This window comes from Echiichthys vipera (genome assembly GCF_963691815.1).
Source record: "Echiichthys vipera genome assembly, chromosome: 15".
In the NCBI taxonomy this organism is placed as follows: domain Eukaryota; kingdom Metazoa; phylum Chordata; class Actinopteri; order Perciformes; family Trachinidae; genus Echiichthys; species Echiichthys vipera.
The window spans coordinates 17833915-17857606 of record NC_139840.1 but is presented as its reverse complement, the minus strand read 5'-3'; the positions used below and the strand labels follow the sequence as shown (position 1 = coordinate 17857606).

At 39.8% G+C, this 23692-nt stretch overlaps 2 protein-coding genes across 3 annotated transcripts; one reads left to right on the top strand and one right to left on the bottom strand.

The window, feature by feature from the left end:
• Positions 1-5574: 5574 nt before the first annotated feature.
• On the top strand, positions 5575-13943 carry LOC310957895 (GRAM domain-containing protein 2B-like; the record flags this gene model as incomplete). Its single annotated transcript, XM_083928633.1, has 13 exons — positions 5575-5624; positions 6826-6969; positions 7095-7149; positions 8007-8079; positions 8499-8602; positions 9016-9105; positions 10432-10503; positions 10593-10655; positions 10789-10888; positions 11086-11145; positions 11249-11348; positions 12414-12506; positions 13188-13943. The coding sequence occupies 13 exons, from the start codon at positions 5575-5577 to the stop codon at positions 13201-13203; spliced, it is 1020 nt and encodes a 339-aa protein (XP_083784759.1). The 3' UTR covers positions 13204-13943.
• Positions 13944-17676: 3733 nt separating this feature from the next.
• LOC310957216 (alpha/beta hydrolase domain-containing protein 17A-like) lies at positions 17677-23390 on the bottom strand. 2 transcript variants are annotated; one of them, XM_083927688.1, is made up of 6 exons: positions 23251-23390; positions 21958-22044; positions 20963-21513; positions 20519-20713; positions 19606-19785; positions 17677-18198 (listed from the first exon to the last, which is right to left on the bottom strand). In XM_083927688.1, the coding sequence occupies exons 3-6, from the start codon at positions 21508-21510 to the stop codon at positions 17973-17975; spliced, it is 1149 nt and encodes a 382-aa protein (XP_083783814.1). In that variant the 5' UTR covers positions 21511-21513; positions 21958-22044; positions 23251-23390; the 3' UTR covers positions 17677-17972. The 2 variants fall into 2 exon arrangements, with proteins under 2 accessions (XP_083783814.1, XP_083783815.1); XM_083927689.1 differs by having other exon boundaries at positions 20963-21510.
• Between the last annotated feature and the right edge of the window lie 302 nt (positions 23391-23692).

The following is a 23692-nucleotide window of genomic DNA, read 5'->3' as shown; positions in this document are numbered from 1 at the left end:
CTTTAAACTGAGGATGAAAGTTCTTTCCTAATTATATTCCTCCTCTGAAGCTTACCTACTTGAATTGCACGACTTTGCAGTTAAATCATTCTGGTGTTTTTGCTACTTTAGGCTACTGAAAGATAATGAGAGAAATACATTTAGAAAAAATGGTGAATTGCTCACTTTCAACAGTCCTCTCCCCTCACCTGACTGTCCCAACTCCATTCAAATGATCTCTGTTACTATAAAACACACTGTACAGAACATCCCAACCTTAACCAAATGATGTTTTCCCCTCTGCCTACTCCAGTACAACTGCACAAGTCCGTGATATTGATATATATCTTTTCTTCATTTGACATATAATCATAATTGGTCCCACGTGGTGATTGAAGAGCACAGCGATGTTCCAGTGTAACAGACATTTCGGGTGATTTCACAGATTTTGTACATACAGTCTATCATTGGAGTCCTATACAGTACAGTTACATACGTCTGAGCACAAGATATAACGTGGGATTGGATGTGATGTAGTTCTTATTGTCGCGAAAAAAAGCCTTATTGTTATTGTTCACTTTGTCATATTTATTTAATATGATTTTTTTAAGATATTTATTATTCTATTTTGTTACTTTTTAAGTTTGTTTCTATACTATTTATTTGAGATATCTAGCAACTATAACCAATACGATGTTGTTTACTTGTTTTTTTTTGGCAAGCCAATGTTAAAGTATGATATTGTCACTGTTTGTTTTTTAATTTTTAATGGTCAGTTTTGGTGCTTTTTTATTTGCTTTATTATTATAAAGTATGCCCTCTGTGTAGGGTGCTATTTGATACTGATTACTGATGTCCGACTAGTTAGCTAGAGATGTGCATTAGAGGCAGACCTAGTTTAAGTTTACAGTGATGCCCTTTTGATGCCCTCCCCCACTCGACCTCCATAGCAACAGCAGTGGTGTAATCACAGCAACAGAGGTATGGCCCGCCCCACCGTGATAGGTTTAAGGGACATCAGAGAAATTAGATATATAGAGCAGACTTGTTGGTGAAAACCTCAGACAAGCTGTCGGTATTTAGTTTGCTGGAAAGCAAATGGTAGCAAGTGTATTTTTGACAGAGAATGGGTTAAGAAGCCCAGCTACACACACACACACACACACACACACACCCTCAAAAGTTATTGTTTATATCTGAAATTATTCTGATATAAAATATATGTGTGGTCCAGAAGTTTTGACAGTGTGTGACATATATGAAATATGTTATTCCTTCAATTTCTAATGAATATTGTGTCAAGAGAAATATAAAAGGCACACACATGAAACATAATATGAAATGTGTTGAGGGCCAGCTCTGATGACGCCACCCCCCTCACTTATGTACCTGTTTTTTCCTTTCAAACCATGGATGTAGATATTGTATCTTGACTTTGTATTAAAAGCAGGATGATTGGGTATACAGCACAATGAGTTGCTTGATTCCTGTGGGTTTTTTTCTTTGAGTTTTTTGTTATTCACTCCTCGTCCACTAGATGGGACCAAAGTCGTTCTAAACTGAAATGCACACCCAGCTTTCACAAAATACACTGCACACAAAGTCAAACAGAGAAAATGTTTTAAAATTTGATGAAACTTAAAAAATACATTTCCACTGGTGTGCAGCCTGAAATAAAAGTTGCATAGTCTGCTGTTACAGAGGCAGGATGATGCCACATCAATGTCATATAGGATGGATGCTAGAGATGGGAATGATACCCATGTTAACAACTGCTGGTACTGTATGACTTTCTATGTGAATTATTACATTGAATGGCTGATGTGCCACGTGCAAAGTAAGATACATTTGACCTTTCAGAAAAATCCAAGTTTGTCAGTAAAATCTGGGCCATTCCTGTTATGCATCAGTTCTATCCCCATGAATTACTAAAATGTCTCATATATTCATAACAAATGTCTTGTAAAATTTTACTGACTATTTATGGAACAGTATGTACAGTACATGCATATATAGTATACAGTATGTACAGTATATAGTGTTAGTCTTAAGAGCTTTGGTACACATACAATTTTTTGGTCAGATTTTGCAATCTGAACACTCTTGTCACACAAACAGTGCAGGAATCAGGAAACTATTATTCAAAGTTATCTAGCCTTTCTTTGAATCTGTTACATCCTTGAGACAACTTACATCATGCTAATGATTATGAGATGATGGGGAATGTTGCTCCTTGCATCATTGTGTGTTTTCATTACAGCTGGGCACACACCCATGCTTGAGGAGATGTAATCAGCTGTAATTCCTGTGCTTGTGTAAAGTTCATGTACAGTCATGAGTGCTGATCCAGAGGGAGATGATGGTACTATATGAACTTGTACATATATATTACCTTTCTAGTCTTCTGACTTATGACTCGTTTTACACAACTTGTCACATCCATCCATTCACACATATATTCCTAGTGATGGCAGAGGCTACCTTCCCATCATTTAATCTAATCATTCGAGCCACTTTCACACACCCGTGCGTAGCACAAGGAGCAATTTGGGGTTGAGTGTCTTGTCCAAGGACACATCGACATGCAGACCAGAGGAGCGTGTGCATTTGTTCCCCCCAATTAAAAACATGAAAGTAGCAAAGGACCTTTATTTTGAAATATAACTCATCAACATAACAGAGTCTCCAGTAGAGTTGGGGGAGGTATGCAGCCTCAAAAGCAGTTTCCTTGTATTTTTGATGGAATAAATGCCGCAAGGCTGTTTACCCATACAGAAAAATAGACATTCCCACCTTAATTGGTGCACAAAAATCCATCCCAATGCAGGAAATTAAGTGTTTGACAGTCAAATTTTTATGGGGTAGAAATCTTAGATCGCTGCTAAAGGAAATCTGCACTCTTGCTCAGTAGCATCAAATAAAACACTTGGTGGGAGGGCACCATTTGTGAATTATAGAGAGAAAAAACCTTGTCCTATTCACTGAGGTTATATGGCGTGATCTGATGTACTCTCATTGTTTCTGATGATCTGTCTGATGATATGAAGAGAGCGTGACTGGCCGACCTTTTTACCTGCTACTGTCCTTACTGGAAATTTCTCAGAAAGCCAACCACTCTTGTTTTCAGTGTTTCCAAGTAATACAAGGAAAATATAAAAAGAAGCAGATGTGGGGAATGTATTGTTCTGTCTATCACAGGACAATCCGTCAATGGTTAATTAAATGCATTCATGGCCCTAACCTTTAGTATACTTGTAGAGACGTGTTGAGACAGGCCCGGTAACTTTACACCTATCAGGAAGCTTTTTAGTTGTGATGCAGGTAGCTGTTAAGTTTTCAGTCTCACTTGGTGATGATTCATGCCTCACACAAAGACAGTTCATGAAGGTCAATGTGTAGTTAAACTGCATACACTTACTGATCACGGTAGATAATGTTTATCATACACAGTATGTACATTATGTGAATTTAAATGCATCTATACAATTCAATACAAAAGCTAACACTAAAGAACTGACAATAATGTTGCAGGACTATTATATATAGATTATCAAACATTATTATAAAAATGTCTTCCAGGCCATATAGTACTTTTTCTGAATGGTTTCACATTATTGCCTTTTTATATTACACAAGTAGAACCTAAAAAGACGGTGCATTTCTTCACAGAGATTGTAAATGTAAATCATTCTTGCGATATAACTTTCTGTTAATGTGGAAAATACCAACATTCAAAATGTAAAGCATAGCATTAGTTGGGAAAACTGACTGCTCAGTGGTTACTAAATCCTTCATTTCGAAAGAACAATACAGAGACAATGGTCAGCTCAGTGCTTTGAGCTGCATATAGAGGCAAAGGTGGAGGAGCGGGTAAGAAGAGGGAGTGAAGAGAGACAACATCTGGAATGACACCATGCATCATATGATTACCTGTGGTTTGAGTGCCTTCCATGTACTTCAAAGTGAAAATAACCTCTGACCTGGTGGTGTTTTTTTACTGTACAGTAGAGAACTACTCAACGCATACCTGCTCATACACTGATTGCACAAAAGTTCCTGTATATACTATAAAATTTAGTTTTTTATTTAATTTAACTGAACTCAAAGAGCAAATTAATGAGATTTGGTGTTTTTGCAGCAAACATTTTGACTTGACGTGTTACTAAAAACATTAACGATGGCTCTGTCCCACTGAGCCGCTCTGGATTGTATTATTTAGGCCTGTGCTTTTCCTACTGTCATATACGGTAAAGCTGCGCAGAAAGAATAGTGTGCATATAATAAAATATTATTAATTACAATTACAGTCAAATTGTGAATTAGAAAAAAAGAAATGCAAAGGATATAAAAACAAAAGATTACAAAAAAGTGAATATATGAGCGAGTGAGTGATTGAATGAATCATGTGTTTATATAATTGTACGAGTTCTGAGACGCCATGCATTCAAGCCAGAACCCTAGTGCTGCACATACATTTTCAAACAACAAAAACAAGTTCAATCTTGAGACGTTCATTGTCTTCAATAAATATGTAAAATTGAAATAATACAATGCTTTCTTACATCCTGATAAAGTCCAAGTTCAGTACAAAACCGAACTTGTACAAAATGTTACTCACTTTCCCACTTTGTTCAAATCACACAGCTCACGCAATCTTTTTCCTCCTCAGAACTGTGAGATATGGAGGCACTGAATGAGAGATTATTGTTCACAGTATTGGAAGTCCTGCAGCCAAATGCGACTGGGTGTGCTTGAATATTTGCTGCACTTCTGATGTTGAATCTCTGTTTGGTGTGATGATCTTTTGAAATACATTACTGTAAAATTACATGAGACACAAATGTAAAAATAAAGAGTCATGTCTTTAAGGAATGGGAATACATTTTAAATGTAACATTTGTGGATTAGTGGAACTTTACATTTTTACAGTTAAATTAAATTTAAACTGTTATGTCATGTATCTGTGCTGTAGGTCAGCAGTCATCCTCTGATCTCTATCTGTGCAGGCTTGACAGGTTACATGACAGGTGACTATAGTGTGACTCTGATGACAACTGCGTCTGCATACCTGTGTCAAACTGTGCATGTGCTTACGGGCGTGTGTATCTGTGTGACTGTTAAAAGGTCAGGCCATGGTAGAACCACCCATAGCGACTGTTGCCATGAGGAGCAGGACCTGTGAAGAACGTGCGGCCTCTCTACTTGCCATCACTGATTGGTTTAGTTTGAGTGATAAATCCCCACCCTTCACAGCTGATTGGCTGACTTCACAATAAGACGCCAGTCCTAAAAGTAGGCTGACGTCATATTTTGTTTCTTATCTGCCTCTCACTGCTTTGGTGTTACCTTACAGGAAACAAAGCCAAAGAATCACACAAATGTGTTTCAGTGAAATGGAAACTTGAGAGAGCAGCAAAAGACATTAATTCTATTTTTTCACTGCATGAATGAAAGTGTGAGTGTGAGTGTGTGTGTGTGTGTGTGTGTTTTGTGTGTGTGTGCGTGCGTGTGTGTGTGTGTCTGTGTGTGTGTGTCTCTGTGTGTGTGTGTGAGTGAGCGTGCATGTGTTTGAGTTGGAAGTATTTATTTTCCACCATGACTGCCATGAGTGTGAAATGCAGGAAATTATCACTGGACAGCTCTGTGTGAGTATAAATATTTGACTCTTTTGATTCTAATATTCTCTCTCTTTTGTCCCTTTCACAGCCTTCAGGGTATATGTTAAAATGGTCTTTTATTTTTGATGAAGGCAATTGTTTTATTAAATAGTGATGATAAAATGTATTTATATACTGTAATATTTTTCATACATGTGGTGAAACTCAAAGTGCTTTAGAATTACGTGAAAAAATAGTGCAAGTACTGCTCGATAAAACCAAGCAATCAAATGAATAAGAAGCAGAGAAAACAAACAGCAAGAAGGTAGAGGTATGCGTATAACAATGGAATATGCGAACGATAAAGATAAAACAAAGGAATGCATAAGAACATTAAAACATGTAAAAGATAAGAATAAAACAAAGCAAGAGTGATAGTTTCAGGCGATGTTGAATAATCAAGTATTCAAATGTCATTCAAAAGTGTTTACAGAGCGTGCATAGCCTTGAGTCTTGCGTAAGTAATTCCATAGTTTTGGTGCATAATTTAAAAAAAGGCTGAGCTGTCAGTTATTGTGTGATAGTTTATTTATATATCATCTTTTACAGTTGACCGACAGCGTGAAGAGGCCGACGTCACCCTAAGTGTTCTTAGTGTTCTCGTCTCCAGTGTTTGTAGCTGCTGCTTTACAAAAGTGAAAACCCTCTCCAGAGATCCCTGCTGTTGCCCAGAGACTGCCGACTAACCACAGATCTTAATGAGCCACAGTTAGCCAAAGCAAAAGGGAGAATATCAATACAGCTAATATTCACTAAAGGAGTTTGGAACGAGTTTATCTTTTGCTTTCACATTTAGGAACTACGTATGGAGTTAGATATTAGATTTGACTCACACACAAACAAGGACTGAATGTTCTTCTCTTACTTCTCAGATAACAGTGTCGATGACACCTGATGAATATTATGCAAGAAATGCTTTGTGTCTGTGAATGAACCGCATTAATCTCTGTGAGTGATCAGACTTCAGCCGATGCAAACAGTGAACATGCAGATAATGAAATGTTTACTGTCAGCGCGCAGGAGATGTTTTCATCCACTCTGAACATTTACTCATGGTCCTGTTGGAGGGAAATCTATTTTTATATCTTGTGTCTTTGCTTTATTCTGTTCTATATTTGTCACACCTGTGTTCATCATATAAAAAGCTGGATCATCAGTTTTACATTTATTTCCTGCTCTCTTGGGACAGCTCTCTGGATGGGGTTGGACTTGGCGTAAGAAGAGGCAGCGGCAGGTCTAGCAGTAAAAAATCCAGACAGAGCCAGAGTCTGGACGATGCCCGGCTGGAGATCCAGGAGCTAAACAACAGCCTCAAGTCTAACACTTCCCTCAGGTACACTCTGTCTCCAACATCACACTGGCATTAACCACAAAAGATCAAATTTTCACCTAGACAAAATCCTGATGTGTTATGCCATTCATGTAAACATGGTGCATTTGTCCTGTCTGTGTCCTCAGAGAGCAGACAATAGCAGAGAACACTGAGCAATCAGGTGGGCTCATCCACAATAATGTAAGTCTGCTTCACATCGTCCTTCTACTTCTGGTTCCCTGCAACACGTTTCTTCGCAGCACAGGATTAGCAATATATTAGCAATGCATCAAATGACAATGTGCAATCAATGTGTTGTCGAGCTGTCCAACCCACAACTTTACACTCTCATAGCATAGTTTTTGGCCACAACTGGAAGCTGTTTCCAGATAAAAAGCTCTGAAAAACCTCCCAGTTTCCTTCCATTATGTTCTAAATGAGCAACAAATGCAGATGAAAGTTTAAAATGCAGTTTGAGTTGTAAAATCTGTTCACTGTTGAGATAGAAATGTCTGAAGTTAAGAAAACTGTCTTGCCCACAAATTTGAGGGTTCAAAGAGTAAAAACATGAGCAGGCTATAAACACCATAATGTGTCATAATAAAAACATATTGAGCTGGGGAACATACAGTAAGACCCTGGGAACATAGATACGCTTCCCTTAGAAACCATCTGTACACAGACCATATCAAATCAAATCAACTTTATTTATTAACACTCTTCAGATGTTTGAGTAGCACAAAGTGCCTCAGAGAATAAAAACAAAACCAAACAAAACAACAAAGAAACACCATGAATACCCAAACCTCCCACCCCCACAAATGTTCACACAGAGATATACAAATGCATACACACTCACGCACATACACACCCAGACTCTCCACTGTCACATTCACATTCACACACCCGCACACACATACACTATCTGTCGCTTAGGAGACATGACTGGGTGCCAAGATCTGAGGTGAGATAAACACAGTTAGTAGCGAGCTATAGACCAGATGCATCACTGGACTCACACCTGAGTATCTTTCTTAACATCATGTTTTTTTACCTAGAGCTTCATGAAGCACAACAAAACCTTCCACAAACTGTTCCCAGAGGTTCCTGAAGGGGAGAAGCTGACGCACAGTGAGTTGAGAGTCTGTTACTTATTATTCCTTGATATTGATTATGGAAATGACATCGCATTGTGACCTTGCTTTTTCACTGTGTCCCCGATGTCTGATTAAGTGCCGCCCCATACTTTGTTTGCCAAGTGGTGCTAAGTGAACGAGGAGCTAAAACCCTTTAGCACACGATTCTGCAGGCATGTTGTCAAGGTGACACTGCCGGGGGCTTTGTTATTAGAGAAACATCTTCCTCACAACTTCAAATGGTGTGTGTGTGTGTGTGTGTGTGTGTGTGTGTGTGTGTGTGTGTGTGTGTGTGTGTGTGTGTGTGTGTGTGTGTGTGTGTGTGTGTGTGTGTGTGTGTGTGTGTGTGTGTGTGTGTGTGTGTGTGTGTGTGTGTGTGTGTGTGTGTGTGTGTGTGTGTGTGTGTGTGTGTAGCGTGCACCTGTGCCTTGCAGAAGGAGGTGCTGTATCATGGAAAACTCTTTATTTCTGAGAACTATGTGTGTTTCTACTCGTCAGTGCTGCTCAAAGACACCAAGGTAACGCACTAACGCACGTATTAAGGCGGAGAATTATTCACACGGGTGGAATCGTTTAACACTGAAATGTGGCACTACTTGGGTTTTCTTTATATTAAACCTATATATGTGTTTGATTTTGTGACTCCCTTCAGCAGAGCAGACCTTTCAGATTACATGTTCCAGAAGTTGTAAAAGCAGCAGTTAACATTAACATTATCTATCCTTGGAATTCACTTTCATCTTCAGCATTTGGGAATTTCATGCTAATACCATGGACTTCACAGAGGGAAATGATTTAAGGGCCGCGGGGAATAGCATTACAAGATGGTTCTTTGCTTTGGCCGTCCATGATTCAGGTCACATTGTAAAAAACGTCCTCTTTAGGGCTGCGAAGGTAAGAAGAGTTAAAGTATTTCATCCACACACTGCAGGTGGTGATTCCTGCACCCAGCGTCACAACGGTGAAGAAACATAACTCAGCTTTATCCATGTTGTCTATTCAAACTACTGATGGAGAGAAGGTCAGAATACACACTTTATATCTTCCAATTTTAAGGTTCACTTTTTAATCCATGCATTGTTATTTGTATCCATTAAATATACATTTTGACACGACTGCATATTTGTATTACAGATGGACAGTATAGTTGCAAATTTTGGATAGGTATCTGCTATTATTACATTTAAAAGGCCACATAAGCAGGCTCCAGATGTGTTAATTGACATGATAAAACATCTCAGGGTTTCTGGCTCAGTAACACATCACACATCTATTATAATAATGATAATAATAATGACAAACTTTATTTACAGCACCTTCATAGCATAAAATTAGGCTTTAAGTGCTATGCACAAAACAAATCAATAAAACAGTAATAAAATCTTAAAATCAAAAAGATATATACAAGTATGAAAAATATTATATATATATATCAAATAACAACTATGATTTTCCAAAAATAATATTTAAAAAATGTGGAGAATTATAATTGTAAAACCTCCTTTAAATAGACGCCTTTCTCTTATCATTAATAAATGTTATTTTTTGTTGTTTCCTATGTTTTGTTTACCATTTGTTTGTACAAATGATCATTTAGGGATGGGTAGTGCAAACTAGTTGAGACTATAAATGCTGTGATTTGTGATGCTTTGTCGCTCTTAAATTAAACATTAAATGTAGTGGTAGTCACAGCAGTAGTTTTATTAAATGGGAATCAAATGTGTCCTGAAGTTTTAGCATTTACCAGTCAATAAAGGAAAGCTTGTAACTGAAATAAAAAGAAGAGAAATTAAATAAGGTCTCTCACTATCAGAAAATACATGGAATTTCATACTTAAACTGGTTAATTCAACTTCTCTGTGTTCTTTTTACTGCCCAATTCAGTTCAAAGGGGGCTCATATTTCAAAAGCCACATTATCTTGCCTTTACCCTGAGGTCAGCCACTTCCGTGACGAATGCAAAAGTGCTGCCTTGCCTTCTCCTTGCCTTACGCTTTAGCCCTAACAAGTATTGGATGGAGATCGTTCACACTCTATCTCAGGTGTTAAATGTCAAATTGGAAATGCTCTGGTTGCTCTGTTTGGAGTCACTGGAGACGCAATTAAGTGCGGAAAAACAAAATACATTATTCTTTGTTTGTCCTCTGGCTCCGCGAGCCGTCCTGCTCTGCTGTTATTATGTACTCATATTTGTCTCTCTGAACTGCACCGCACTGTCGCTAAGAGAAATTGTAATTCAAATGTTGTCAAGCCAAGACTTCATATTAACTTCCTTAACACTGAACCTACACATGGTTGGCTTGCTCCATTATTAACCCTTTCTCCTGCCTCTTTTTTCTTTTTGTAGTACACATTTGTGTCTTTGAGGAACCGGGAGATGTGTTATAAACTCCTCCATACTGTCTGTTCCCAGGCACAGGTAGGTGCTCCACTTATCGGTATGCTCGTACAGGTTTCCTTTTTCTTTTTCTTTTTCAGTTTAAACTCTTGTGTGTTTGTCTGACACAGGGTGAGAGCGTCAACAGCAGCCCTCATCTGTCCTCTGCAGAGAATGAAGCTGATCATGACCTGGTGAGTTCGCTGCTCATCTAACTCAACCAGACCAGGAATTTCAGGAGTTCAGGGTCATTATTGAATGAATGTGACTGCATGACGCACAATGACAAGAGACTTTAACCTTCATAACCTCTGTCCCTGTCTGCAGGCTTCCAGTTATTCCAGTTTGGAGGACAGTGTGGATCATGAGCTGAGCAGACAGAACAGTATTTATCTTGACAGTGGCTTTCCTCTGATGTCCAGTGAAGGTGAGAAAAAAAATGAAAGAGACAGAGAGAAGTGTGTATGGAGTAATCATCAATGCTTAATGTTGTGTTGCCTGGCTTTTTGTACAAGCGGGATAATGTTTATCTTCAATTATGTTGTTAAATTATATATTTCAATTTAATATTGAAAATGTTCTTGACAGTTGTGAATGCAACAGTGTGTGTTTGTGCATTTCCAGCTCCTACCAGACCCAGTTCTACTCGGCAAAACAGCTCAGAGGAAGAAGACAGAGGCGTGTGTAAGAGCTCACAAATAGACATGCACATACTGTAGGATCTAAGTGATTTACCCATAAGGCATAAAGGAAAGTGTCATTATTGACTGATTTTTCTTTCAACCAGCTGTATCATGGTTTTGGGGGATCACTGAGAGAGTCGCACCGCTCTTCCTCCTCAGAGAAATTAGGAATCTCAGCGTTGTCTTCTACATCTACATGATGCTGTGAGTATTTGTTATTTCTAACAGTTAAGTACAATTTTCACTTTATTACAATATAACACTGTGCTTTCTGCTTGATGAGTCTTAGTATATTTAGCTGATCACTTTCCTGTACTTTTTACTTCGGTAAAACTTTTTTACTGAAGTAAAGAATCTTCTTCCACCACTGTCCATCTCTCTGCTGCTTGGTACTAAGCATGGGAATAGAGGACCGGTTCAAGTTGAGAACCTGTTACAAACTGGACAGTTCATTGCAAACTGCAAACTGTCTAGATGTGTAAACTCATGCGTCTACACATCTTGAAACTTGCAACAAGAAGGAGACATGACGGAGAGGAAGAAACGTGGCGCCAAGCGTGGCGTCATGATAACGTTAGCTCCACACAGGCAGGCTGAGCAGATTTTTTCTTTGAAAAACCTGAAAAAAAAAGAAATAAAAATGAAAGTTGCACAAATATCCTCTCAATTCATTTACATTGTGTTCAGAGGCAGAGAAAATAGAAAGGTTGCGTTGATGCTGAAAACCTGTCTAGGCCAGGAATCAATAAAGAATAGAGCCGATAAACAGAATCGATACTAGCATTAGTATCAATAAAATCGTATAAATATCCATCCCTACTTGGTATGCAAGTGTACATTAAACCGGTATTGCATGTGTAAAACCTGTTAATGGAGAAAGGTTGGAAGATGAGCGACATTCATTCATTGAGCTGGGACTTTAAAAGGCCCTAAGAAACAGTTTTCCTGCGTTGTGTAGAATTCTTTGCAGATCCCACAAACTGCCCACATGTCGTGCAGTTATATGTATGAACAGAGGCACAGTTTGGTATGTTGACTTTCTGGATTGGCTGGAAGCTCTCAGGGAAAGAAAACTATCTAATCCTCAACATGTGGTTATAGAAATGTTATCACTCGGGCTCCATACAGATACAATTTACTGATATCTTATTGTTGGGGCTTTACAGTATGTATCCATCTCAGACCATGTGCTCAGCCCGTGGTTCATTCTGCACAAAGTGAGTACATTAAAAAATCCAAGACATCCACATCATTGCTGTGTGTTTGTAGGATGGTGTTGCTCCTGTTGGCATCTGGGTACATCGGGCTGAGGATCATAGCACTGGAGGAGCAGATGACTGAGCTGACTTTACACCACAGAGAGTGAGTAGACACGCGTGGTGGGAAAAAAAGTGAGATGGCTCAAACAGATCAGATCAGATTAGACAGAGTTGCTCTGCAGGTTCATGACAGAAACGTGGACAAAAGATAAGTGATCAGAGTCACACCCACTAGGAAGTAGGCGTTTAAAACTGTACATGTTGAGATTTGATGCTTGAAGCAAAACAGTGTGGAAGACCAACTCCACTTAAATCTCTTAAAGACAAAATCCATCAATAATGAATGCAGTGTGTAATTACTTAAATAATGAGCTCCTTTCTCTGCGTCTGGAAGTACATCAACTCATCTCAGTGGATTCTAATCATTTCCATTTCCTGCTACTTATTTCTACTACTTTTCAGCGGGAAGTATTGTACTTTTTACTCCACTACATTTTTAGATCCGTAGTTACTTGACAGATTGAGATTAACACGTTAAATGTGATGTAATTCCCAGAGATTAAACTAACCTGCAGCATGTAAAGTAGATACAATTCAAGCTACAGCTAAACTAAAATAATTTTCATTTTGAGTACTTTTCCTTTTAATACCTTTAGTATATTTTGCTGATGATACTACTTTTACTTATATACTAAACTTGTATGTATTTTTACATGATAGGGCTACTTGTATTTATAACAGGATAAGCGCTTCTTCCACCATGCTGCTTCCTCTTCTTTTGCAGGTACCAACAAATGTAGTCAATGGCAAGTGACTGCAACAAACAAATCCTTCAAGGAACTCATGCAGTGCGCCCCCCTTTTAAGATCCTGCTGTACATTGATTTCCATCTAGACAGACTCCCAAAAGCACCTTAGCAGGGAGACTGCTCATTTGACACACTGTACATCTTTCAGTTCAGTTTACAATATCGTGCAGAAACAAGTTGCGTTGGCAGCATGTCTGCAGAGGATGCACGTCAGCAATAGGATGCTTTTGGGATGTCTGAACCAGGCCACACGTGGTGAACTGTAGGGATGACTGAGTGCGTTGGCAGGAAATCACCAGGACACTATTCCTGGTGAAGAGCACACTCATTCTCTGCTGACGGATCAAATCTCCTGCACTGAGCCATATGGAGAGAGCCTGCTGTAGCCATGTTTATTTCCTGGCCAGTGAACAGCTGAGCTTGGGCCATCATTTTCTTGGATCGACACAACCTGCAACAGTGACACAAACACTGCGAAACAAGAACTTAATTGTTGTATGGTTTGAAATGATTTGTATGTCGTGAAATGAGGGTCCACACTGTGGAAGTAAACTGCTGGAATCTAGTGACATTAAGACTGTTAACGGCAATGATCAGCCAGCAGAGGGCAGTCACTCCCATTAAACGTCACCAAGGCAGGATTTCACTTTCACCTTTTGTCATATCAATCCTGCCAAACGGTTTTAATGAGCACACATTCTGTGGATTATGTAAAGACATTTTTAGCAGCCTGGGTCCTTGTTAACGGTCTGTTGATGTCATTGAAATGGTCTGTACATGAAAAGTATGTTTCATGTCTGATGTCAAAAAATCTGTATTGATACATAAGGGATTGTATGTCTACACAGGTCATGTTTAAATCATCAAAACATATTTAACTCTTATGAAACTATTCTCCAAAACCTTTACAGGCCTGGAAAACACAATTTTAAAATTCAAATACTTATCCAGGATTTTAACAACTGCACTAACCCTGCATCCATGCTAGTCAGAAGGGACTTTGTTTGATTTTATATTTATACATACATTGTTAACCAAAACCCAATGTCACTGGTGTACAGAGTCATGTCATTCAAATGGTAAATCATTATGTATACCTAAATATTGCATTTTGCATCACTGTCTACCATATCTTCATTAACGTATGCACTGTACAAAAATACAGACTGATATAAAAAAACAATAGGGCCAGTGTCACATTTTTGTACATAAGTGATCTTTTTTTTATTATTTTGTTGTCCATAAAAAGGTCAAGATTCAGTCCCATGAATTAATGTCATTACATCATATTCTCAGTTCAAAAAAAGCAACATAAAATTACAAATCATAATACAAAGAATAGAATAGGTAAGTACAGTAACCATATAAACAGCCCACTAATATTGTCTACCCCTCCCCCCACCCAACCACCTACCACTGCCCCGCTCAAACTCTAGCACAAAACTCATAACAATACATCAGTTAGTATCAGCAATAAAAAAATTCAAATAAAACGTCCCGTTATTTTTAAAAAGCGCTTCAATGTTCCAATGCCATGAGTTCAGCTTTACCCTCACATAGAATACATAATAGAGATAACATCCCACCCCGTCACTTTCTCTGAAAAACACAATAGACATGCATACAGTTTTCACTGTTCAAACCCCCCCTCCCCTCCCCCCACACCCCATCAATACACATTCAGGGCCAGGAGGATACAATATAAGTCAACCATTAGTGGTGCATCAAAAACGGCATGTCTCCGCTCCGTTTCTTGAACCCCATGAATGAAAGGTGGATCCAGTGGTTTACCTGAAAACATGACCTGTCCAGGAGAAAAAACTGACGCCTACTACTAGAGGAAGAGGCGATCATTCTCTAATACTTCCGATGGGCTCAGATCCCTGGTCCAAGATGGTAACAGCTTTCCATTATTTAAATATCGGAGACACACAGTACAGGATGAGCATGGAAAGATTCCCTGTTCGAAATGATGACAGGAAGCGAGTGGTGTTCACTACAAGCCACTTGTACTCCCACAATGGAGTAATCAGATCAGTGCTAGTTCAGTACATGTTCCCTTAAAACGCAGCTACTATCACTGAAACTGATGGCTTTCCTATGCAGCAGACAGTTTGTGTAAATCTGAAATGTGGTGCTAGCCTGCGACCATAAAACCTTAAATTCTCATACTTTTTCCAGGTCTACACACAGGGCCTATTACTAGTTATTCAAATGTGAAGTTAGTATCCTTTATGCTGGCCCATAGTAGACAGTCAATAATAATGAAGACACACAAACTTACATTTTATACCCTTATTACACTTTGGATGCTTTGTACAATAGTGCTGAACTTAAGACCTGCTTTTTTCATGCTTGATCTGATATATATATAAATGTGTAAATATTGTGTGTGTGTGTGTGTGTGTGTGTGTGTATGTGTGTATGTGCGTGCGTGCGTGCGTGCGTGTGTGTGTGTGTGTGTGTGTGTGTGTGTGTGTGTGTGTGGATGTGCAAAGGTGTGTGTGGTGGAACCTGCACCACACCAACAGTGAGAGGCTCAAATATGGCTTGTGCCAGACATGAAGCGTGCTGCCACCCATAAGAGAGCTCCTGTACATTTAGGGCCAGGGAGGTTAAACAGAGCTGTTAGGTATGATGTCCTGCCCTGTCACCTGATCTGAATCATACTGTTAATCATCAATCTGCACGCATGGTTCTGAAACAAACAATCCATGGCCCCACACTACAACAAACACATTTGGGTTACTCACATCAAGACAAAAATGAAACAAATGTGCACATGAACAGGTGGCTGACTGACCCTGGTAACCAGTGTAACTGGAGCAAGACTTGGAAAACAACCTGTGATGTAAGACTACAAGTTAATCAGCATTACACAAAAGAGATTCTGATGGAGCAAAACGTTATTCTGAGTACAACGGACATAATCCTCATTAGTTTGTGAAACTCAGCAGCTACTTTGTCTCCGTATACCATTTGGAGCCTAAAAATCCAGCCAGAACATCAATCTCCAAGAAGTGACTAAAAATTACTCAGACCTGCACTTCAGACTCAACGGTAGAATTTGCATTTAGGAAATACGCTTATTTGGTTACTTGCCAAGGGTTAGATGAGAAGAACAATAACACTCTGGTGTCTGTACCCTAAATATGAAGCTGCATCAGGTTAGCTTAGCCTGAAGACTAGAAACAGAGGGATAGTTAGCACCTGTGAGCCCCTTTTAAGTTCACAAATGAAAATGCTGTATCTTGTTATCTTTTGTATGTAAGCCATACAAAACCTGAAGTGTGGAAAAATTACACACTGTGGCTCCATGGGTGCCAGACTAGTTGTTGTCTGGGCGCAGACACTTGATGGCATCTCTGCTAGAGTGGTAAAAACCTCCTCATAACTCTCAGCGAGAAAGCAAATAAGCAAGGAAATATCAAACTATTCCTTTAAGTTTGACTTAATTCTGCTACCAAGTCAGTGCAGTCCGCCCAACCTTTAAAAGTCACACAATACCTTCAGACAATACTGAAGGGCTACAGCCTTCTGTATCGCGCCACCTGATCTTATGTGACATTAAAATGACTAACCTGCATTTCCATAGCTGTTCTATAAATGGCAACAAAAAAAAAGTGCACAGAAAGAGATATTCTTCATGTGGCTCTCAAACACCTGTTTCCATTTCAACCACATCATCATTCTTCATCACGAAAATGTAGACTGGATGGGGAAAAGGCAATACAGGGAAATCTAAATAATTCCCTGTAAATTTCTGCTGCAATTCTGTGGACAGATGAAATGCTAAAGCTACAGCAAAGCCAGGAAATAAAGTGGGAGCTGGCCATTCTATGATCTTTTCAGAGTGAAAAATGAGGAAGGGGAAACTATGAGACACCCGACAGCCATACAAGTTATGACAGTATCCCAAAGTCCTAATGTATCTACTCTAACCGACCACAAAAGGGAAGGCGATGGACCCCCAAACCACACAGTTAAAGTAGGTTAGTGTTCGCTGGACAACTTGGGAAATGCCCTGGCAGGGCACATGCCTGGCCAGTGTTTTTCCACTGGAGAAAGATTACCTGGTCAAGCTGTGGAGGTATTCTTCATACATACACACTCAAAAAAAAAAAAAATAATAACATTAATATTTCTAAGTCTCAATAAGCCTCCTCCACTTGCAGCTGTCCAAGTCATCAGGATGTCCTTCATTTCTTTCAGCACTGGCTCACACATACTGTACATACAAACACGCACACATGTCCATGGAGATATGAATATTCACTCAACATTTACATACATGACTTACACATTCACTAACACGCCGGAAATTACATCTGTGTGCCTTTCTTGACAAAGTACGTTGTTGTTCTTAATTCATGTTAGTGACATATTTCAAAAGTGCAATTCATAAATTCGCCCCCCCCCCCTTAAAAAAAAACAAACTAGATTTGTTGTTGTTCAATCTCGGTTCTTGTTTTTAGCGTTTCAACAAACTCTGCAGATGGATATGGCTGCTGATATATATTAAAAACCGGTATCACCTTTCAAATAGGAAATTATTTGACGTATGTCATGATGAAAAATTAACGTAAAGGTGTGCTGCTTCAAAGACACACAGATGTAACAAAAATCACACATCGTTTTTAAATCAATTGCTCACACATACTTTGCACACATGCTGACATTCTCAATCAGTCTCTCACTCACCCACACACACACACACGCGCATACACACAGTCAAACGCAAAGAGGCTTTTTGTTTGTTTTTCAGGCATGCTGTGCAGCCAGGTCCTGGTTGATGAAGCGCCGTAGCCTCTCCAGGTACTGACTGTAAAGCTCAATGTCGTTGTGACCGGCTCCCTCCACCCAGAGGGGCTCCACGGCCTTGGGGCAGCGCTCAAAGAGGGCGAGGCCATGAGAGAAGTCGATCACCTCGTCCTCTGTACCGTGGATGATGAGCACTGGAGATGGGATCTTTGACACTTTCTCTATGCTAGAAGAAAATGGATGGAAGCTATTAATGCAGGAACAAGGCACTTTAAGAAAACAGGGGACAGAGTCATTTCTTTAGTATTGACCAACATTGACAAATAATGACAATGTGCATTTCAATCAACACTTAAAAGGGATATTATACCTGAGTCTGTCTTTTGTCTTAAAAGGGGGCCAAAAAATGTTTACAGTTTGTTATTGGACAAAAAACAGGGGATGCTGTCCCCTTTGTTTATTGATATAGATATATACTGATATAGGACATTTTTCAGAAATCTTGTTGAGAAACCATTTCTAGATAAAAAAAATAACCACATGGGGAAGTTATATCTCATCTAATACATGACGAGTCAAGGTACCTCATCACATATGCAGCAAAAAAACCCAGAAAGAGTAGTTGTTGCCAAGGTAACAACCAGTGGGGATCCAAATAAAAAATAAACAATAAAATCTTGTAAACCCATTATTGCCATGAAGCAGGCCTGCTCAATGATATGCAACATTGCCCAGAGTGGTCTAATAATAGGTATACTTCAGCGTGGCCTCAAAGGGGTTTCTATCGCCTCACAATATAAGGTCATATTGCCCAACCGCACTCATTTCTCACACCGTTTGTCCAGAGTGACTTACAATAAGTGCATTCAGCCGCCATAGGTCACACTGTTTCCATGTTGCACTACATTGTACAAAGCCCCAACCATGGACACTTAAAAGGGATACTATAGTCATTTTGCTCCAGGTCTGTGTCATGGCAATGTGGGTATTGTGTTTAGATGATCAATGTTTGGCCTGTCTTAATAGCAGAAGTCCGTAAGGAACGGAGCATCGGCAATGTGTCCAAATCCGCCGGGGACCAAACACCGTTTATCTGAACACAATCACCACATTACCATGACACAGACCTGGAGTAAAATGACTAATGTATCCCTTTAAGAATTGAGCCCATATAGCCGAACATTGCTGTTTGACTGCACCAAATACATAAAAAGGCATTTGTTTCTGACTCTGGGAAAGTGAGAAAAACAGTGCAATTACCCAAAATGCGTCTCTAAACTATCTCTTTAACTAAATCATACATATGGGCTATTTTATTTAATCTGCTTTCAATAACCCATGTAAGAACTAATGTAATATTTTTTCACTTCCATTCCCTGTGCCTTTCCTGAAACAGTTTGGAGCCCCCTGGGGAGGCCTGCCTCACACTTTGAGAACCTCTGCTGTAAATAACTAAATTCAAGTTAACACAGCCACTGCCCTGTTCTTTTACCAGACGCCTTTACAGTTTACAATGGGATGGTTATTTAATTCTAAGAAGCTTTTGAGAGAAATGTCACTTTAAAATGTTTAAAATATAGTATGCTTAAAACATTGAGAACACAGAAAATACAGCATACATTAAAACACTTACTTAGGGAAGGCATCAAAGCAGTATGTTTTCTTGGTGTCAGGGAAAGCCACTCTCATGCCAGAAGTGAGAGGAGAGTGGAGGACCACAGCAGCACACTCAAACCGTGAAGCCAAGTCTACTGTGGGAACCGTGCCGATGCTCTGTCCGTACAAGATGATGTTCTCAGGGCTGATGCCATACCTGAGATAACACGCACACACACACGCACACACGCGCACGCACGCACAGATAGACAGACAGCGATGTCGGTAAAGAATATCAAAATAAAGAGTACTTTTAACCCAGCAAGTATGAGAAGTGCAAAACCACTGATGTGCAGAGAGTGTGTACATTTGCAGATGCAGATGAAGTGCAGTATGCAGTAAGTCTTTCAGACCAACAAACAGGAACAACTACATCTGTGTTACATGTTGAAAACTGACGTTTGAAAGAGAACATCATAAGATCATAAAATGTAAAAATTAGTTCCAACCATGTTCAACACCGACGTGGCATATTATCCAACTTGTTTTAATACTGTTAAGCTCAGAGACAGGGACTGTGCAAGTAAATTCAGACTTTGTTACAACACAAATATTTGTTGGCCCCTAATTTTTGATTGCTTCAAAGTTCCTCTGTGTTGCCACCTGGGAATGTTAAGTTTCTGCTGCCATTAGGCTCATTAACCATGCTGGCAGAAGATGAACAAGAGAAATAGTTTTCTGAATTTTAGATGTTGAGGCTTCATGCAGAGCACAGTGCTAGTGCTAGTTTGTATATAACTTATCCAGCCAAATGTTATTTTCACTGGCCAGTGATGCGAGTGGCCCTTACTGATATGTCTACCAAAGACACTTTAACTGGCATTTGGGGCATTTTGGCTTTTCATTATGGATCCTGTGCAGAGGGGAAGGGACAGTTTGTGCCTTCTTACCGGGAGCGAAGGGCGTGCCAGGCGGCATCGATGTCAGCGTATAGGTTCTTTTCCGAGGGCTTGCCAGTGCTAACACCGTAGCCTGAGTAATCATAGGAAAAGATGTTGCAGTTGATGCGTGTGCCTAAGCCGATGTAGAAGCTGCTCATCTGGCCCAGATCTACTGCGTTGCCATGGGAAAACAACACTGTAAACCTGAGAGACAAAGAAGGAAGAAGAAAGAAGACGGAAATTAGGCAGCTGGCTGTGGTTAAACGTGAACTGGGATCTTGATGGAAAAACTTGGGATATAAGTATATGACTAAGAAAAATATATCTTTATTTGGTTCTAACAAAAGACATGGCACACTGTCCTATTAAGAGCAAACACAAAACACAGATGTATAGGTTTGTGATCAGTGTGTTTTCAGTCTCAAGGTGTTCAGAGTCTAGTGTGTGTCTCACCTGGCATTGGGGGCGCAGCGAATGTACATGCACCCCACCCTGTTTCCTCGACTTGATCTGGTCAGGAATACATCTGTGACATCCAGCTCTCTCTGTGAATACTGGAACTCCGCTCTTTCTGTTAGATGAAGCTTCCACCTGCCCTCACTCCAACCGCTGCCTGCTCCTGTTCCTGCTGTTCCTGCTGCCCCTGCTGCCCCTGCTGCTGCTGCTCCTCCACCACCACCACCACCACCACCACCTCCTCCTCCTCCTCCTCCTCCTCCTCCTGCTCCTGCACCACCACCAGCTCCAGCGCCGGCTAACCCCCCTCTGTCACTTCCACTACCAGTGCCCAGCCGGGAACGCAGTCCTGGAGCTCCGAGGGAAGGCTGAGCAGCACTGGAACTAGACCCAGGAGCAGTTCCAGCCCCAGAACCTGGATCTGGGTCAGGCAGAAGGGCATAGGTGGGCTCTGGAGGGAGGAAAGCCAGCTTGGCTGCAATGCGGCTGGGGCAAGGGGGGCAGCAGAACAGACAGCATAGCTCTCGTATGGACAGACCGTTCATCTTCTGGTAGAAAAATAAACATGATAAACAGAGTAATTAGGTGGCAGAAAAATTAAATAAGCAAAGCCTTTGACCTCCGCTTCACAGATGGGTTTCCCTCAATGTTTTATAGTGGGGCTACATCGCCTCACCTGAATTAAAGAGCTGTCATTAGAAGAAAATGTTACATTTTAATGAAATATATTATCTTAGCGTATCAAACTTCAGGGAAATGTGCAGTGACACTACATCACACAGAAAAGGCAGAATATTTAATTTATCAGGGGAATATTTAAAGCTCCACCAAGTAACTACATTGATTACAAGATGATGTGATGCATAATCAGCCCAGCAGGTGATTAATTGATCTATCAAATGTTATGTTTGCTACAAAAGTAGAGATTAACATCCACTAACCAATTTCCTGAGGGAAACTCTGCACAGACAGACACCCTGTTATGAACCTACCTGGATTCAGAAATCCCTGGGTTTTTCAATTGAACTGGCACACAACTGTGCCAAGGTTTTCTGGTCTAGTCACTGTGCCAGCAGGATCTTGATAAAAAAAAAGTAATGGACACATTAAAGTGGCTCAACATCCTGATAACATGACAATGTACAGTACAAAAAATGTATACCACTTAGTTATCCTCTTTCTGTAGTAATTATGTGCTGATATAAAGTGTGAGATTATAATAACAAGACCAAGATATCATGATTCTTTATCTCTAGCAGTTTAAACCAAATTAAACTACAATAAGAACAGTGGTGGGGAAGATATGAGGTTGATTCAAAGATAAGACAAGTAGGCAGAATCTGGTATGAAAACAGTAATGTTTCAGAAGGGAAGACCCCCCCCCCCCCCCCCCCTCTCCCGACCATCATAAACATCACCTACAGCCGTCACCTGTCCAAAGGCACCAGAGCCGACGCACCCTAACCACACACTGTTCACCCTTCTGCCCCCCAGGAAGGGAGTACAGGTCCACAAACAGCAGAACATCCAGCTATTAAGACTTTCCCCCACCCAACTGGCTGACAAAATTAATAATATCCAATGCCAGACTGAACTTTATATTTGAACATTTATATTTGCACATACACTCTCATACTGTCTATTCTTTCATACGTTGTACTCTTTCCAACTTAAAATTAAATGTATTTATCAAGCCTTATTTACATATGTATATATAGATTTATAGGAACAGTTCTTTTTGTTGTACTGTGTTTTTAGCGTCCTGAGCCAAATGCAAAATTAAAATGACGATAAAGAGGATTTAATCTTATAGGGGGTTACGGCGTCAGTCGTCATTGTCATCATTGTTGCAGCTCCTGTCACCAACTAGCGTCAATTTAAACAGAAGTTATATGCATTTATCCATAAAGTGAGGTTGCTAAAATCTCACCGCGGGATTGAAGTTATGTCCTTAATGTGATAATGGACATTGGTGACTAATTACAAACACCCCCCTCAACACAGACACGGGCAGCGACTGATATGCTAATGGTTAACTACACGGTTAACAACGGTATTAACCTCTAACGTTAGCCGGTTATGTGGGCACACAACGGGAGCAGTATGTTCACACAGCAATACGCACAAGTAAAAAGTCGGATGAGCGACACGGTACTGCTGTTATTAGACACTACCCACAGCACAGGTTAATGCCAGCGAACAGTGGAAATATCATCCCTTATCGTTAGCAGGGCAACCAGCTAGCGGCGGCGGTAAGCTCGCTAGCCTCAAAGCTAACTACTTACCGATTCACAGTAGGTTGCTGTGCCCGGATATATACAAAGAGAAGTGGCACAAGACTTCGAAGATCCTCCTTGTGTCTTGACATGGATGGTTTCTACTCAAGTGGACTGACAGTTGTCGGTGGCTAGCTAGCTGAATTTCATGGCAACCAGATTTTTTTTTTTTTTTTACTACTGTCCGATTAAACCCGGAAGTGACGTAAGCGCACAGTCCCTTTTCAAAACCTTCAAAACTTTATAATAATGTGCCTTTAATGCCTATAAATTATCATTATATTTATATTTCACGTATAATTATAATAGCAACAATAGTAATAATGATATTTATAATAAACTTTATAATAATGTGCCTTTAATGCCTATAAATTATCATTATATTTATATTTCACGTATAATTATAATAACAACAATAGTAATAATGATATTTATAATAAACTTTATAATA